The sequence below is a fragment of the Micromys minutus genome, assembly GCF_963924665.1.
Source record: "Micromys minutus genome assembly, chromosome: 32".
NCBI classification, from domain to species: Eukaryota; Metazoa; Chordata; class Mammalia; order Rodentia; family Muridae; genus Micromys; species Micromys minutus.
Genome location: NC_137967.1, coordinates 16,464,711 through 16,484,333, shown reverse-complemented (window position 1 = coordinate 16,484,333; position 19,623 = coordinate 16,464,711). Strand labels below are relative to the sequence as shown.

Here is a 19,623-nt window from a genome sequence, read left to right as displayed (position 1 = left end):
GTTGTTTTGAGATGTGATTTCTCTATTTTCCCTTGGCTGTCCTGGAACTCTTTCTGTAAATCAAGTTGGCCTTGAGCACTAAGATCTGCCTGCTTCTGTCTCCCAAGTGCTGGGATTAGGGTGTGTTCTACCACCTGGTGTATCTTCTATTTTAAATAATGTCACACCTTGTGGTGGTTTGAATGAAAACCATCCCCATACACTCTGGGAGTGGCATTATTGGGGATGGGACCTAACTGGAGTAGGTGTGGCCTTGTTGAAGTAGGTGTGGCCTTGTTGAAGTGTGTCATAGGGGGTGGGCTTGGAGATTCCAGAAGCTCAAGCCAGGCTCAGTGTGTGTGTGTCTTCCTGCTGCCTTGGATCCTGATGTAGAACTCTCTCACCTACCTACCTCTGCACCATGACTGCCCGCATGCTGCCATGCTCCTACCATGATGATAAAGGACCAAACCTCCTAACCTTAAACCAGTCCCAGTTAAATGTTTTCCTATATAAGAGTTGCTGTGCCCATGGTGTCTCATCATAGCAATATAAAAGCCTAAGTGTGAGAGGCCTCAATCTAATGAATATGCCCAAAGTAATCAATGAACCTGAGTTTCTGCTATTCTTCCCATCAATGCTGAACTATCTTTAAATCCCACAAAGTTCTGGATGGCCCATGACAATAACATTTACTGAGTGAATGCTGTTCATGCGCTGCCACTCCCCCCCCCACACACACACACAACTTTTTCATGTGTGGATTGTGGTGTACATGCAGACATGCACACGCAAAAGACAAAGAAGACAAAAGAAAATCCAAAACAATGCAAAGGAAAACAAAGTGTCCACAAAAATACCTTCGAGTTTGTCTTGGCCAGCCAATCCTGGGCATGGGGCCTGTCCTGAGGTACAGAAGTCATTATCTCTAACCCAGACTTGCCTCAAACGTCTGACAGCTCGCCTCTCATACTCTGGAATTACAGGCAAAAGCCACCATACCCAGCTTCGATACATAAAGGAAAGGACTTGTTAAGTTGTAGGCATCCAGACTTTTTTCATAGGCATTAGAGCCTTTGGGGCTTTTTGTTGCTGTTGCGGGAACAAAGTCAGAGTCAGGTGTTTCATTTGCTCTCACAGTTTAAACACTTTAACTCCCTTTTGTCCACAAACCCACCTTCTTGTCATTACATATATCATCAATAAGAAAGAAATAAGGGAGATGGAGAAAGGAAGAAAGAGGAGGGGATGTAGAAGATGTTGAGACGGTCAAGTTTCCCATTCCCCAAGGGGAAAGGAGGAAATGGGACAGATCATAAAGACTTTGTTATTTTTTGGTTTTCCTAGAACTAGAGAACTCTCCTTTGAGGCTCCTTTGTAAGTTCAATAGGTAAATCATGGGGGAAATGAAGACATTAAAAAGCAATACACAAGGTAGCTCTGCCAAATATTAAGCAGTACAAAGGGGGCAGTGAGACGCTCAGCAGATAAAGGTGCTTGCAGCTAAGCCTGATGTCCTAAATTTCATCCCTGGCACCACCACATGGAGGATGGTGGACAATGCAGGAGGTTGTCCTCTGATTCCCACACATGATATGAGGTACACAGAGGCACATACAGACACACAGTCTCTCTCCCTCCCTCCCTCCCTCCTTCTCTCTCTCTCTCTCTCTCTCTCTCTCTCTCTCACACACACACACACACACACACACACACACACGAGGTATTGAGCCATGGCCAAACATGGTGGTGCATACCCACTGGTAATGTCAGCACTCAGGAAAATGAAGCAAGAGAATCAGGAGTTTGAGGCCAGCCTGAGATAAGTATGATCTGTCTCCAAGAACTTCAGATAACAATAGCAACAATAGTGATAATAAATTTAAAGTAAAGATAAAGGGGAACATAAGCCCATTAAAAGTGGGGAAGATACATGGGATGTGGAGAGCTTTGGGAACCCCCTTCTAGAAATCTGGGGAGAATTTGACATTGGGCTAGGACACAGGAGTAGGCTTAGATAAGAATATTTACATTTGGGCTAATGCAAAACTCAAGGTAAACTCAGCGGAGGAATGTGTGGCTTTCCTTTTCTCTTGGTCATCATGATAAGCCCCTGTTTGCCTTGTTTGGTCACTTTGTCTTTGAACTAAGAACTGACCAAATTCTCTTTAAGTACCTAGAATGGTATAAAAGCAGGCTGGAGAAAAATAAACCCTCTTCAGCTTCAGCATGGGCTGGAATCATGTTATAATGTTGTCTAATTGTCTTTTCCTCTTCAATCTGAGACCCGGCTGATTGACTGAGCTGGCTTGGACAATGGGAGTCGACACACAAAGATATGTAAATATTCTGTGTAATTACAGTTTATGCACAATGGAAGAAGCATGAACTTCATAGTGAACTGAGACGCCTGCAAACTCAGCATCCCAGCACTGTGTGGCCATCACAGACGTCTGTGTTTGAAGGGTCAACCACAGGGAGTGGCACTATGAGGAGGTGTGGACTTCTTGGAAGAAGTGTGCCCCTGTGGAGGTAGGCTTAGAGGTCTCCTATGCTCAAGTTACATCAAGTGTGTAACACATCCAGTCTCCACCTGGCTGCCTGCAAATCAAGGTGGAGAGCTCTTGGCTTCTCCAGCGTCCTTCGTGCCTGCGCACTGCCATGCTTCAAACTAAGATGGAGGCACAAGAGTTCAAGGCCAGCCTGAGCTACAGGGAGCAAGAAAGGAAAAAGGGAAAGAAAGAAAAGTGGCGCTAGAGAGACAGCTCAGCATTTAAGAGCGGGCACTGCTCTTACAGAAGACCCTAGTTTCGTTCCCAGCATTTATAATGAATGACTCACAGCTGCCTATCTCTTCATCTCCAAGAGAGCATGTGCTATCTTCTGAAACCCACACGCATGTGCAGAAACAACACATACATAAATGCACATAATTAAAATTAATTATTTTTAAAGTAAGTAGGCAAGTGTATGCCTTTAATCCTAAGCAGAACTCTGTGAGTTCAAAGTCAGTTTACTCTACACAGAGAGGTCCAGACCAGCCTTGTCTCAAAAGATAAGGGAAAAGGAAGGAAAGATTCCCTGGGATTCTATCTGTCTTATCACCTGAGTGCAGCAAAAATCCTAATGCTGGACGACATTGCTGGCTAAGCCATGGGGAAGGGGAAGGGGGTCTCCTGCCCTTCCTCCCTGCCTCCACAGAGAGAAGAAAATATATGTGCCAAGGTGATGGTGTGCCAATTAGCTTGATTTACTCATGACATGTTGCAACTATGCATTGAAATGTCACACTGTGATTACGAGCATAGCTCAGCATTGGATCAGAAGCCTAGAATCCAGCAGTAGTGTTGGTTAGTGTTAGAGCATCTTTCTTCAATCTCCCAGTGAGAGGCTAGGAGTGTGGTTCAGTGGTAGAACCCCTACCTAGAATCCCGCAGTGAGGGGCTGGGGGTGTGGCAGAGCCCCTGCCTAAAATCCCCCAGTGAGGGGCTGGAGTGTAGCTCAGTGATAGAGCCCCTGCCCCCACCCCAGTGAGGGGAATGCAATATGGCTCTGTTGTCCTGTAACTGCCTAGAATTCCCCAGGGAGGAGACTGGATGTAGTTCAGTGGTAGAACACCTGCCTAAAATTTCTCTAAGGTGCTGGAAGTGTGGGGTGAACAAGCCTCTGGGTTCCATCCTCTGTACAAGTTAGTGGGGGTAGGGAAGAAGCCTGAAGGATATTATGAGGGGAATCAACTGTAAGGGATAAAGTTAACCTGTAGGCCCTATGTGCCCAAGGACAGATAACTTCCTGGAATGACGAGGCTGTTTTTCAGGTAAGATAACAAGCCATGTGTTTTCACTTTAACAAATAAACGTTGCTGTCTTAGGGTTTTACGGCTGTGATGAGACACCATGACTAAGGCAACTCTTATAAGGACAACATAAAATAGGGGCTGGCTTACAGGTTCAGAGGTTCAGTTCAAGGTGGGAACATGGCAGAGTACAGGCAGGCATGGCACAGGAAGAGTTCATCTGAAGGCTACTATGAGACCGGTTTCCAGACAGCAAGGATGAGGGTCTTAAATCCCACAGTGACACACCAACTACAAGGCCACACCTTGTAACAGTACCACTCCCTGGGCCAAGCATATTTAAACCATGGCAGTTGTCCTCCTAGCTACACAGAATGATCACAAGTGGGTGGGAGATACATAGGTAGAAAGTATGTCAGAATGTATACTTGTCCTAGATTGGATGAAGGCAGAAAGTAGACAGCCTTGTGAATTTGGCTTCTATAGGCCCCTGACAGACCTAATTCCACACACCATTTCTCTGGGAATCCTGAGTATGGACCTGGCATATATGAAGTGTACAGGCAGTGGAAGTTTCTGGTTACGGCATGTGCTGTTTTGCTGAGACCCATGGCTCCAGTTGCATATGTAGCAGAGGATAGCATTGTCTGGCATCCATCAATGGGACAAGAGGCCTGTGGTCCAGTGAAGGCACATCTTCCTGGTGTAGGGGAATGCCAAGGCACTGAGGTGGAGAGGGTGACTGGGAGAGGGAGCACCTTCATGGAAGAAAGTGGAAGGGGAAGGGGGATGGGAGTGGGGGAAGAGGATAGCATTTGAAATGTAAATACAGAGAATACCCAATAAAAAATTAATAAAAAAGAAACCTTTGCATAACAAACAGAGCTAATGACAATAGTTATTGTCTTTTAAAAAGTATGGACAAGACCTTTTAAAAAACTGCTTCACTGTTTAATAGCTATTTACAATTTTTAGCCCCAACTTCCAAAATTACAAGTCTTGTTTCAATTTAGAAATTGCCTTTTCTCTATTGGACATGTCCAAGTTCTCCCTGGTCCTATGCATGAAGGTAAAGATTAATCTAGTTCCTCGACAAGAACTTGTTGCTTTTCCTACAAAGTCAACTTAGCAAAATCTTACCTCATCAAACCACCTCCTACCTCATCAAACCACCTCCTACCTCACCACCTCTTACCTCATCAAACCACCTCCTACCTCATCAAATCACCTCTTACCTCATCAAACCACCTCCTACCTCATCAAACCACCTCTTACCTCATCAAACCACCTCCTACCTCATCAAACCACCTCTTACCTCATCAAATCACCTCTTACCTCATCAAACCACCTCCTACCTCATCAAACCACCTCTTACCTCATCAAACCACCTCTTACCTCATCAAATCACCTCTTACCTCATCAAACCACCTCTTACCTCATCAAACCACCTCCTACCTCATCAAATTACCTCATCAAATTACCTCTTACCTCATCAAACCACCTCTTACCTCATCAAACCACCTCCTACCTCATCAAACCACCTTCTACCTCATCAAACCACCTCCTACCTCATCAAACCACCTCCTACCTCATCAAATCACCTCTTACCTCATCAAATCACCTCTTACCTCATCAAACCACCTCCTACCTCATCAAACCACCTCTTACCTCATCAAACCACCTCTTATCTCATCAAACCACCTCTTACCTCATCAAACCACCTCTTACCTCATCAAATCACCTCTTACCTCATCAAACCACCTCTTACCTCATCAAACCACCTCCTACCTCATCAAATCACCTCTTACCTCATCAAACCACCTCTTACCTCATCAAACCACCTCTTATCTCATCAAACCACCTCTTACCTCATCAAATCACCTCTTACCTCATCAAACCACCTCTTACCTCATCAAACCACCTCTTACCTCATCAAATCACCTCTTACCTCATCAAACCACCTCTTACCTCATCAAACCACCTCTTACCTCATCAAATCACCTCTTACCTCATCAAATCACCTCTTACCTCATCAAACCACCTCCTACCTCATCAAATCACCTCTTACCTCATCAAATCACCTCCTACCTCATCAAATCACCTCTTACCTCATCAAATCACCTCTTACCTCATCAAACCACCTCTTACCTCATCAAACCACCTCTGCACTCAGAGAAACTTCTCCTACATTCCTGCAAAGCTGTCAGCCCAGCTTAGGAATTAACCCCTGATGAGCCTGTGTCCTTGTGAGTTAAAACAGACAGATGTTACACATGTCCTGTCTTTTGGAGAGTTAGCCTTCATAACTGTACACATGGACACAAATGAATCCTCATCATTATTCATGCCTTTGCCTAACCTGGGAAAACTTTCAAGGATATGATACAGTATTTGTTCCATTACTCTAGAATACCAAGTGCCTAAAACCAGACAATACCCCTGTTTAAACTTACAAAAAAGCCTTTTTAAATTCACATTTGACTCTTAGTTTCTCATACTCTACTGTCATTCCCTACAGTTTACAGGAACATGCTATTGTGGTACGGGTTTGTCGGCCCTTAAAAGACATAGACATCTAAATTACAAAGTATGATCATAATTATTCATTTCCTTATACATGATAGAACCAAAAGTAAGTTCATTTTTTAAAAACATCTCGGGGCTGGAGGGATGGCTCAGTGGTTAAGAGCACTAGCTGCTCTTCCAGAGGTCCTGAGTTCAATTTCCAGCAACCACATGGTGGCTCACAACCATCTGTAATGGGATCTGATGTGTCTGAAGACAGCTACAGTGTACTCACATACATGAAATAAATAAATCTTTAAAAATAAAAATAAAAATAAAAACATCTCAGGCCTCTAATAATACAAAGGCCTACTAACTGGACAATAAAAAAGACAGGGTGTTTTTCCTGGAGAAGCTCTGTTCATATATTTTCAGGACCTTGTAGGTGCCAGACCACTTGATTGTGCCAGGCCTTCTCCATGTGCAGAGACTTCCACACCTGTACCAGAGACCCAGGAGGTAAGAGACTCTAAGAACTCAGTGGGGCTGACGTTAGCCGAAATGCCCAATATTGCAGAAAAGGAACTCAAAGATACAGACAGGGCCTCAAGCAGAGGGACAGGGAAACTAACCCATAGTCAAAGTTTCTGGCCCAGAACTGTTCCTATCTAAAAGAACTGCAGGGACAAAAAGGGAGAAGAGACTGAAGGAAAGGAGGTCTGATGACCAGCCCAACTTGGGATCTGTCTCATGGGAGGGCACCAAGGCCCGGCACTATCACTGATGCTATGATGTGCTTACAGACTGGTATGCCTGCCCCCTGAGAGGCCCTACCAGCAGCTGACTGAGTCAGAAGCAGATACTTACACTCAACCATTGGACTGAAGTCGGGGTCCCTCTATGGTTGAATTAGGGGAAGGATTGAAGAAGCTGACGGGGAGAGCTACCCCATAGGAAGACCAGCAGTCTCAATTCTACTCAGATCCCAGGGAGCTCCCAGAGACCAAGCCACCAACCAGGAGCATACACAGGCCAATCTCAGGCCCCTGGCACAAGTACAGCAGAGATCTGCGTGGTCGGGCCTCAGAGGGAGAAGATGCACTTAATCCTCAGAGACTTGAGGCCCGGAGAAAGGGGGAGGCCTAGTGGGGAGGGAACACCCTCTCGGAAGCAAAAGGAGGAGGAATGAGATGAGGAACAATGGGAGGGAGGCCAAGGGGAGGGGGCAACAGGAATGTAAATAAAACAAAGAAAAATTAAAGGAAAAAGGAAAAAGAATGTCTCGGTGGCAGGTCCAGAGGACAGTAGGCTCAGTCTTTAGCTCACAGGGCTCTGGATTCTGAGGCTGGCCTGGTGGCTGCTTGATGCTTCTTGGCTCAGGGGACAGCCCTGCTGGGACCGTGTATGCTACCAAGGTTAAGTGCATGCACCTTGAGATTCCAAAGAAAAGGCCAAATGTCTGAGCAATGTTGAGGGAAAACTTGTTGAGGGCAAGTCTAAGGGATGATGGGAGTCCTCCAGACAGGGAGCATCAAGTTCCAGATGAAAATTCATTTCATCTTTCTCTTCCCTCGTGGAAGACCATGTTTGAGTAGTCTTGGGATAGTTGTATCATTTGGCCTGTGTAAACTTAATAGTAGCATCATCATGCTGGTGCTTGGGACTCTGTGATTAACAGTATCATCTTCGGTTACTTAGCAACATACACATTGCCACTTCACCTGACATGTGCTGATGGGAAATAGAAGATATGTTACTAAAGAATACATGAAAACTGCCACAGGCTCAACCGACTCCATGATCCTATTCAGGCCATACAGACAGCATACCTTTCAAAAATGGAAACAGACTTAACCCACCAAAGTCCATAGTTCTGGGAAAGTCTTCTAATTATATGAACCTTGCTCTTTGGCTTCTACAGTTCTGCTTCTGGCTAACTGCTCTTATTAAATGAAGTATGTCGACCTAAAATAAGGCTTTTGTGCTTAAAAGTTCACCTTGAGAAAGGCTCGGGACCACATTGGGATCCCCAGAATAAAATGGAGTTGACAGTCTGCTTTCTGTTTGTTTAAACCTGAGTCCCGGTGGTCTTCTTTGGTGAACCTGTGTAGGGTGCCCTGAACATATAGAATTGTATCCCAAGATCACTGAGGATTAGTAGTTTGGGTCCTTTTACTTATATGAAATGGCACGATTTTCTGTGAAGCATCAAATGAATTGAAATAAGAAAAAAACTAAAAACAGGTTCACCATCTCAGAGATGTCTCTGACTCAAGGTAAGTGGCCAGGGAAGACTGAGTTCAAACACTATCATTCTATCTGAATTGTTTTTCAGGTCCATTCCCAAACTCCATCAAGAAAAAGCCCTTTGGACCACTAGTTCACAAAACAATGTGGATAACGCATCTCTAGTCCACCGACCCCAAGAGGAGTGTGCAGCCATTAGGACAATAAAGACTTTAGGAAATAGATGACTTGGTTGGTCATCTCTGACAAGAGACAGAGTCTGACTCAGTCACTCTAGTGCACCAGGGAACCATACTGAGCAGCTCTCAACAGCAGAATCAACCACAGTGGTATTTGCAACCCTGCTGAGGGCAGCCAGGCCCACAGGGAGAGGGTTGCTACAAAAGCCCTGGGTATTCTCTCCCCCCTACCAAGAGCTCCATGTTGGTTATGTTGCCATACGAACAACTTCATGCCTTTTCTCAGTATGGCTGGGACTTGGGTTGGGCCATTTTACTTAATGGCACTTGGAGCTACACAGCGGTGGGAAATGGGCAAGATGTTCTGTGCCGGTTGTGGCAGTACCCCATGACCTTGCCTTGGGAGCCTGGTGCCTGTTTCCTCTGAGAACATGTCCCTCACTGCCTTTCTGCTTGTCTGCTAAGCTCTCAAGCAGCCACCGATCTCCACGACTATGTTCTCCACTGTAGCTCACCCAACTGACTCACTTTCACGTAGTCTGGGGTGGGGGTGCGGGGGGTCTTTTCTGTTCACCCTACCAACTATGGAAACATCACCTTCCCCTCAAGGACCCGATATTCTCCATCTATTTTTCCTAATATTTGTTTTATAAAATTTTATTTTTAAGGTGTTTTGCCTACGTGTGTATATCTGTAGAGTACATGCATGTCTGGTGACCAGAGGCTAGGGGCATCAGATGCCCTGGAACTCGAGTTACAGTTGTGAGTTATCCTATGGGTGCTGGGAATCAAACCTAGGTCTTCTGGAAGAACAGCAAGTGCTCTTAACCACCAGGCCATCTGTCCAGCCCCTTCTCTATGTTCTTTATTGGAGGATCCCACTGTTCTTTGAAATACATACTAAGTCCTGAAACAACAAAATATCCACCATGTGTTGGGGATGATGGATGCCATTAGAATCTATCTACACAGCTCTACATCCTAGTCTGGAGAGGATGAGAAAGAAACAGTCAAAAGCAGTGGTTCTCTACCTGTCGCAATTCCTTTGGGGGTTGAATAATCCTTTCACGAGGGTCGCCTCAGAGCCATGGAAAATAGATATTAATTCTGATTCATGGTTAGCAAAATTAGCATTATTTAATAGCAATAAAACTAACTTTACAGTTGGGGCACCACAACACGAGAAACTGTATTAAAAGATCGCAGCATCAGGAAAGTTGAGAACCACTGGTCTAAACCACGGCAGCTTTCTCCAAGCAGAACAAGGACAAGCCCTACAGAGGATGGCAAAGAGACTCTCCCTCCTGACTCAGTGAGTGGGAACAGACTGGGTAGCTAGAAAAAGGGAGAAAGAGCTAAACAGTATTACAGGGAACTGCGATTTGGCCTTAGTCTTCAGAACCCTGCAAAGGCAAGCAGCCAAGACAAGGTAACAGGTGGACGGGAGACAGACTGGAGCCTCGAAAGCCACATAAATCTGTGGTTAACAGAACTGCAGGACAGCCTCTTCAGAGAGGGTGGGCGAAGCTAAACCGAAACAGAACCCTGGAAACAAGACAAACGAAGCATAAAGTCTCAAGCAAGGTGGAGGACATTTTGCTAGGTTACAAGTGACTCAAAAATAGTCTCACTTGTCTCAGGAAGAGCATTTAGCCAGAAGTTTAGTCTTCATACACAGGGTAACATGTCCAACAGACTCAGTGTGCCCAGGCATGGAAGAGTACATCCTGGGAACTTGCCCCTTAATGGGCAGACAGGCATCAGCACTGGGGTTTATTTTAACCGTTTCCTTGGCAACCAAATGCACCTGCACTCTCTGACACTGTTGCATACAAGAAACTGAGGGGCTCTCTCTGTTCCTGATCCTTGTGCACATAAGGCAGGCAGAAATTACTGAAAACCCAAATGATCTTCTTGTAGAAATGACAGAGGGGCTTCAGTCTGTGGCCAAGGTTTTGGGTGAGGTTCACACCCTTCGCTCTTCTCCCAGGGTGAAATGCAGGCCAGGAACCTTGCCTCCTTATTTGTCAGGAGACAAGAAGGGCCCAGAGGATCCTATTCAGGGCCCATATTCCCTAAAGGAGTTAAAACACCTAAGAAGAAATTAAATAGATCCAATCACGTCCATTTATTGACTAAACCAATCCTGGGTAAGAGAAAACTAGCCTTTAGGTGCCTTGGGAAGTGTGGGGAGGGGTCACTTGTAAAATTCATGTTCCTGCTCATCTTTCTTGATCACGGTCTTGTATGCTTTCTCGAAGTCCTTGGCCAGGACAATGTAGCGGTTCTCACGGACAGCCAACATTCCACTCTAGGATAGGAATAAAAACTGTACGTCAAGTACTGTCCCCCTTACCCCCAAACCCTGAGACAGCAAAGGAAGAAAAATATGGGGCCCAAGAACCCACAGAAGACTGAAAAGGGGAAGATACCTTCAAACCCCCTACCCAGGTTAAAGAGACGATCGCTCACCTCCTGACAGATGGAGTTGATATCAGCTCCTGAAATCTTATCTGGGCGGGCCACATCTGTAGCAGCTGAGTTAAAGAAACCTTTCCTCACACGAGGAGGTCAATTTGAAATGGATGCTATCTTGGTCATCACCCCTCTTCCCGGAACCATTCCCTGTACGCCCCAAAAGTGGTGACGATGAAGACCCAACCTTCGTCTCCTGCTGGGTTCCCTCTCCCACTTCCAAAGAAGGATACAGTCTTCTAGGTCAACCTCCTCAGAAAGGTTCATCTTGCTGGTGATGGTGGAGAATATCAACCTCTTCTGGCGACGGTCAGGAAGTGGGAATTCAATCTTGCGGTCCAGACGTCCTGGCCGAAGTAGAGCTGGATCCAAGGTGTCTGCTCTGTTTGTGGCCATGATTACCTGGTGTGGGGAGGAACCAGCTTAGGCTTCTGCCATCCCCACATCCTCTTTTCCTGTCATGACACCTGGCCCTCGGAAGCCATCCCGTCTTTCCTGTCCTTATGCCATACCGCCCCCTGCCAATCCTGAACCCTAAACCTTGACATTGACGTTTTGGTCAAATCCATCCATTTGATTCAGTAGCTCCAGCAGGATCCTCTGAACCTCCCTGTCGGCTAAGAGTGAGAGACAGGGTCAGTTCAGAACACATCCTTTGACGAACCTGCCCAGGATCCAGGCCATTGGGCACTACTCACCTCCTGTCTGGGCATCGAACCTCTTGGTGGCAATGGCATCGATTTCGTCTATGAAGATGATGGCAGGTGCGTTCTCTTTGGCCAGGCGGAACACATCCCGCACCATTCGGGGGCCCTCACCCAGGTACTTCTGAACAAACTCTGAGCCCACCACACGGATAAATGCAGCTGAGGGCAGAATGAGAAGGTTTTAGACCCCCAGAGGGGGCTGTCCTCCTCTGGGGTCCCTTGTACTTTACCTGACTCTGGAAATTCAATCACAAACCCTACATGTACATGTCATGGGGCAAATGGGACTTTTTAAAAGAATCAGAACATTAAGCACAAAACAAAAACTAAAAACCCAAATTTCTAGAATGCATGCAGCATCCGTTAACAGAAATGTCCATAGACTAAGACTGTCTGGCCAACAGCACCAAGTCCATGTTTGTTCTCTGAACCATACTTGTTTGTTTGAGAAAGGATCTTGATACACAGCTCAGCCTTGTCTGGGATTAAGTATGAAGCCAGGCTGAGAATCAGCCCTGGAAGAATCAAAGGCTCCGAGGCCATCTTCTCACATAACTGACAGGGGCCACAGAGCAGAAGCAGGTTTGCTCCGGCCCTCTGTCTGCACTTGTTTCCTAATAGGTGGACAGCTGCATGCCGTGTGGCACATGCTCCTGGGACTCTCCTTCCTGCCACCAGAGCAAGGAGACATAATTCGCACACAGAGGCCAGGTAGGAGCTGAGCGGGGCTGCAGGCTGTGGCCTGACACTCCTTTGGGTCCACACTTCACATCTGGCTGAAGGTATGAGGAGGAACCCACCCACTTTCCTGCATCACCTTGGGGCTCCCACACATCCTACACTGCTGACTATCCTAGACACACCTCACCACTTTTCTTCCTGCCCACAGGAAACCCATCTCAGGAGTGGCCTGCCATGACTCGCCTCATTCCTGTCCTCCTTCATCCTCCCCAGCCTCCTGTCTCTCTTTTAGACTGGTCAGCCTCTGCCATTCCTCCCACACACACCAGAACACTCCCCTGTCCAGTCGCCATCGAGACAAGTAGTTGAAGTCTTGTCTCAGCCAGGGTTTTCCTTCTCCAAGGAGACAACTCAGGGACATTCCCATTGCACTAGCCCTGCACCCTCCTCCAGGAAAAAAGCCTCTTCCAGACTCATTCGGAACAGAGGAGCCCCTCACCCTCTGTCTGTTCTTGGCCATGCTCACCTGTCTGGATTGAAACTTGGGCAGATCAAGGATGCTAATGGACCGCTGCTGAATTTCAAAAATGTCTGCTCTCCAGTTCAGAGTAACTTAGCAATGACAACTTTCTGCCTTTTCTAACTGCTCTGTGACTCTAGGGGACATGAAGTAACACAGAGGAGTCTACGTTCTAGAATCACCTTCTCTAAAATTATCCTCAGGAAATACTTGAATTAAAAAAAAATGTTTTAAGGTGGCAGATTTCCTGAATCCCAGATATAATACAAAGCTTTATGATTTTATTATTAATTTCTTCAATAATCAGCCATCCTCTTACCAAAGCATGAGAAATGTTCCCTCTCTACCATGTACATGGCTTACAGATCCTGTGTTTCACTGGGCAAAGGAATCAGTGGAGCATGAAGGGCCAGCAGTGTGGGGGTCAGAGGTCTTGGCATTAAATCCTAGCACTATAGCTGGTCAGCTGGTGACCCTGAACAAGCTGTAAGCCTGCCTTCTTACGTGAGGCACTTCTTTTCCTACAGGGCTGCAGCAGTCAGCAATACCAGGTTCAGTACCGAAGCTACTCCTATTAAATGGCATATAGGATTCAGTACTGTCACCACACGAATGCCTTCCCAAAGCATAGCCATTATGGAGAAAGACCAGAGGACAGAACAGAAGCCAAATTTCATCAGCCTGCCTTGGGTCTTTAACACAGCCCGGGAACCAGCCTGCAGTCTCCCTCAGAACAAACTTGCATTTCCACAGGAGACATTTAAATCGTCCACAGACTGTTGCCCCCCTTTCCTCTGCCTCTTGGACGTCACCTAATCCTAAATCACCACCACAGAGACCTCTGAGCCCTCAAGTGACTGCGTGGCTTCCGTGTTCCTTGCCGGGGGGACTACCTTCCCTTACCCTTCTCTGCACCCTCCTGTCTCTCCATCCTCCCCCACCTCTCCAGGGCTCTCTTCCCACCTACCACCTCACCTCTCTTCCTGCTTGGATCACCAACCTTTCCTGCCAACCAGCTCCCTCCCCAAAGCAGTTATAACAGTAAAATCTTCCCCAACTGAACACCACCTACATCTACCCGTCCCAGCTATCTTCCCACCCTCCTGTCCTCGAGGACACGGGCTCCAGGAACGGACACTTGCTTATTGCAGTATCTCAGGAACTAGAGCACACGGCACAGGGTGGACACTCAGAAAAAGCCAATGTGGTCCAATGCCAATTTCTGAAAGGTAAACGTAACTTCCTGAAGAGCAGAGCACCGCAGATGCCTAGCTAGCGCTCTGACTTTTATTTACCATGCTGTCACCATTTCTACTTCACAATTTAAAGCCCTGGCTCACACCCACAAAGATGAACACACCCATAGAGGACACACACCGATGACTGTCCTCTCTCCACTCACAGCTCAAATCAAGGAAGACAGTGCACCTGAGCTTTAGGATCCTGGCTAAATGTTCCTGGTCGTGGAGTGTCATGTGTCTCATACTGAAGCCACTGTTCCTCTTTCTCAGTTCATCCCTCTATTCCATGAAAGTCAACAAGAACCCCAGGGTAGCCAAAGCAGGAACTGAGAACTGCTCTGAAATTACTCCCTCCTGCCAACTACTCCTAATTCATTAGTAAATCTCAATGATGCCACCCTTCAGCCATCCATCCCTAAGCACACAGCATGAGGTTAATATTAAATAAACGATTTTAGTCTATTTACAATCAGGCACCTCACAATCTCTTCAGCCTCACCCCCTACATGCTGCCAAACATAGCTCAAACTCAAACAGCCACTCACCAGAAAAACCCCAAAAGTGTAAGTTTGCTCTAGTGGCGTCTGTAGTCTACCCATGAGTCTGTGTGAGTTCCCTGGGCCTCTGCACATGCTTATTTCCTGACTTAAATTCCCTCTCCCGATCTCTGTGCCTGACAATTCCTCCGCACCCTCTGCTTCCTCTAGATACCTCTTCCTCAGAGGCCCCGGCATGACTGACAGCACACCCAGGACACTCTCACCGTCCATCCGATTCCCTGGAAGTAGCCTGTGGACCACCCTCTCCCTGATCTCATCTCTAACCTTTGGCTTCTGCCCAGCAATCCAGTTGATAAACACGGAGTCTGAACCCACCATAAGAAATACACTGCATCATTTCAGTAACTCCTCATGATCACCCTAGGAATTAGGATGGCATGTTTGTTAGATGGATGGCTTGGCTTTTGGTTGTCTGGAGAAGGATCTTACTAGGTGACCTACAATAACCTTAACCATTTATCTCAATGCCCCAGTCTCCTGAGTTATGATTAAGGATATTTGCTAGAATGTCCAGATGGGCTTTTTAAATTTCATTTTACCTTACTGAGACAGGGCCTCATTCTTTAGCATTGGTCAGCCAGGAACTGTCCATACAGACGAGGCTAGCCTTGAACTCACAGAAACTCACCTGTCTCTTCCTCCTGGGTGCTGGGATTACAGATATGTGACACCACACCTGGCTCATGCACTTCTAATTTTGAGAAAACTGAGGCCCAATGAGGTGAAATCACCTGCTGGGGACTGTATACATCCCATAAAGGCCCGCCGAGGCCCTGAGAGGCTCACCTGTCGTGTGATGTGCCACAGCCTTGGCTAACATTGTCTTTCCACAGCCAGGTGGGCCATACATGAGGACACCTCGGGGAGGATCGATGCCAATCTGCTTATAGAGCTCAAAGTGCGTCAGTGGGAGCTCCACGGCCTCCCGCACCTCCTGCTTCTGGATGTCCATGCCTCCGATATCGGCGTACATCACGTCTGGCTTCTGGTCTGAGGTGAGCATCATGATGCTGCTGTCGGCCTCGGGAGGCAGCACATCCACCAGTGCATTGCTGTGCTTGTGCAGGGCCACCGAGGCGTTGGGTTTGAGCAGCTCCCGATCGATGGTGCTCAGGATGCGCACATAATAGTTAGAGCCTGTGGAAAGCAGACGGGAGAGAATATGGCTAAATGAAATGCCAGAGACCTGACGTTGACCCTTCCCCAGTCCCCTATACACCACAGCAGGCACTTTCACGGTTCCCACATTCAGCCCTAGGTCATCCCCTCTTAGCCTCCCCTAACCCACCCCCATTCTCGCACTAATGACTTCCGGCTGGTCTCTTCCCTACTCTCTTTTGAGCTCCAGAGCTCTGTGCGTCTCAAATGTGGTGTCCCGGATGGCCTTGGGTATCTTTCAACGTGTCCTGACACAGTCCTGGTGCTGTGTGCTAAACTGCACCGTTCCTCCTAGATCTGTCAAGGATGCGCATTGTCCTTGCATTGCGAACGAGAGGACTAAGCCTCACCCCCTTTCTCCATTCTTTCAGAACTCCTCAGTCACTCTTGCCACCCAACCTCCCAAATCCACAACCAACCCATCCTCTGCTTTCATTTGGCCCACTGCCAAACCCCACCCTTACCTGGCCCTATCTCCTGCCCGCGTCTCCATCCCCATAAATTCCTGGTTACCAGACTCCATCTCTCTTCCCCAATCTACTCTCTACAGCAAGTCTTGAATGTGCAGCCCCCCTGCCCCGACATCTTCCACAACAACCTCAACTTCCCCACTGCCTGCCTCCAAACCCACTCCTCCAGTCACACTGCTAGCTCAGGCTAGCTCAGGGAGCCTCAGTGTCTTATGGCTCACTTTCAAAGACACAGGCTTCATCCTAGAGGGCACTCTCCCTTTACTTCCTCGAAGCCCATCTGTCCGATCCCACATCATCACACGACTTTACCTAGAACCTTTATGAACATATGGCTCAGTCCAGAGCGACGGTGGCCAGCAGCAGGAAAAGACAGGTTAAGACACCAGGACCAACAGCTGGTGTATTAGCATCTGCTATATGCTGAGTCCTTAATGGAGCCCAAAGTCTTAACATGTACCCAGAGCTTTCAAACAGCAGCACCAAATCCAGCAGTGGTTGTGAAGTTAAGTCAGGGGAGGGGAGTGATCATAAGTTTGTTAAAATTGAATAGACGAGAACCACATACCCGCTAGACAGATTGTTTCTTTTCTTTTCTTTTCTTTGGAGACAGGGTCTTTCTATGTACTCCTGGAAACACACTATGTAGACCAGACTGACCTCAAACTCACAAAGACCCTCTTGTCCCTGTCTCCTCAGTGCCGAGGTTAGAGGTGTACCCCATCACACCTGGAAGGTCAAACTTTACATGCACACACGTGGATTGAGAGGCAAAAAGAGTCATTCAGAAAACAAAACACACATCCACTTTTGGATTGGTCAACGCTCCGGCCGCTGAACCACCCTGTCTTGATCCCAACCTATCCCGCCACTCACCTGTGGTAGAGCCCACAATGGCCGTGTTCTGATCCACAGCTTCCAAAAACTGACCGATGACCAGCGGGATGCTCTGGATCCGCTTTACTTCCTCCTGGGCGTGGAGGAATTCCTTCTTCAGGTTCTTCTGCTCATCTTTGATATATTCCTCCTGCACCTCCAGGAACTCCAGCTCTTGCTGCAGCTTCTGTAAGCAAAGAGAGAGCAAAGGGTTGGCGGTAGGCCTCGCTGGGCCAGCGTGGGAGGCAGGGACTGTATGTGATGGGAGACGGCAGGTATGCAGGATCCAGGTTACGGCTGAACACACCTTGTAGCGGCTGTACAAGTCCTCCAGGTCCTCGGGTTCGGGTCCCAGAAAGGACAGGCCAGTCTGCGGCCGAGACACGGACAGTGCTGGGATCTCATCCTATAGACGATAAAGAAAACTTGGGTGTTGGAAGAAGAGAATCATCTCAGCGAGGGCCTTCTTCCTAGTTCACCATGAAGTCACTCTGTCTCTAGTATCTGACATAATCGATTATCTCTCAATGGATGCAGGAACTGCTCTGTCCCCCGTGTAGGTTTCTAGTCGCAGGCCCCTTACCATTTTTCACGTCAACATCTCCCACCTGCTATTATAATGCCCCTAACTAGGATGAAAGCGTTGCAGCAACTCCATACAGGATCCTAGCATCCCAGTCCCCTCAAGAGGTTCTAAAAGTCAAATGGATTTTCAAGCCAGAGCACATTCACAGTCTCATTACCCAGTTCCCCCCCACCAAAAGCCTCCACGTCATACTCCCAACTCACGTTAAGGCCAAAGGTCACTCAGCCAAACCACAACTAATACTTAACGCCTCCCCGTTCAAGCCACAACCATCGTCAGTCCACTAGCCCTTTGGCAATGGTCACAGCTAGGCCACAGGGGCCCATACATCCTCCACCTGGTCCAATCCCCAAACCGAAAAAGCACAGCTATCCAGGCCTCGGAATCGCTCTTAAGAGTCTTCAAGTTTACCGGCACTTTCCTCCCGCTCTGCTTTTTTGAGCTCTGCCGCCCTCCAGACAACACGACTACCCAGCCAGGCCTCGGGACCACTCAAAAGCTCTACGCCGACGCCTCTGAAACCACCCAGTCCCGAGCCGGGATCCTGAGAACCACTCAGCACCCCACTCGTGTCTAGCTCCCGCTAAGAAACCCAGATCCCCACCGCACCTGAATTTTCTCCACCAAAATGCCTATCTCCTCCATAGTGACCAAGCCGGCCTCAGTGCAGCCCGGCCAGTCACGGCTTCCGCTGACGCCAACGGAAGTCCTTCACATAGAGCATCTTGGGAAATGTAGTGTAGGGCATCGCCGAGGGTTGACCGGACGGGCGGGATAGCAGGAAGGGCGGGAAACTCTTGACCCCCTGGGCTCCGCCCCCAAGATGCGTCCCTGCGCTTTGCGCTCCCCGCGGGCCCGCGGACCGGGCGAGGAGGCTCCGCGTGCGCGGTAACTCGCGTTCTGGCGCCATCTTGCTTCGCGGCCCCTCGTGCGTTGCGGAGGTTTCTCCAGTAGGTGGCGCGGCTGCGTTGCTCTTGAAGAACTCCAGAGAATCCCCCCCCCAACTATTATCCACTTTTCATTTTCTTGTCTTTTCTTTTTTTATATAAATTTATTTTAATACTATATCACTGCAATCTTTTTTTTAACTTTTTAAAAAACTTTATTTTAAAGAACAAAGATAAATGTACAGATTTTAAGCATTTTTGCATAAAAGTATACAAATACATTTTATAAGGTTGTAATTAAGTATTTGTGGGTACATATACATACACATATGTATATATGTAACAATAATATAGGAAAAGAGGTTATTAATTTGAGGATATAGGAGAGAAACTGGGAGGGGCTGTAGGAAGGAAAGGGGGATGTGATACAGTTCTATTTTAATTAAAATATATTCTTTTTTTTTCTCTTCTTTTCTTGATCTTCACACAGTCTGTGGGTTGTTTCTGGGGTGTTCAGAGCTTTCTGGGGTTAGTATCCCATTATCAGTGATCTTGTCTTTTCAAGGCCAGTCATGAACCGAGAATATGAAGATGATTCAAGTCCTGTCCTGCCCTGACTGGTTAAATACTAAGAAACGAGTTGCGCTGAAGGAAGTCACTTGAGCAGCTGGTAAAGCAGCGTTAGAACCTCGATCGTTGTTCCTTGTACAGGGACATACACTGCCATGCTTCATACCAATTATAGTTTCTGTTAAG

At 47.3% G+C, this 19,623-nt stretch overlaps 1 protein-coding gene across 1 annotated transcript; it reads right to left on the bottom strand.

Annotated features, from left to right (window-relative positions):
• Positions 1-10,814: 10,814 nt before the first annotated feature.
• On the bottom strand, positions 10,815-18,666 carry PSMC4 (proteasome 26S subunit, ATPase 4). The gene is made up of 9 exons (XM_080908787.1): positions 18,590-18,666; positions 17,702-17,800; positions 17,395-17,581; positions 15,677-16,027; positions 11,880-12,047; positions 11,722-11,798; positions 11,415-11,583; positions 11,179-11,234; positions 10,815-11,017 (listed from the first exon to the last, which is right to left on the bottom strand). Exons 1-9 carry the CDS (start codon positions 18,623-18,625, stop codon positions 10,904-10,906), a joined length of 1,257 nt encoding a protein of 418 aa, XP_080764913.1. The 5' UTR covers positions 18,626-18,666; the 3' UTR covers positions 10,815-10,903.
• Between the last annotated feature and the right edge of the window lie 957 nt (positions 18,667-19,623).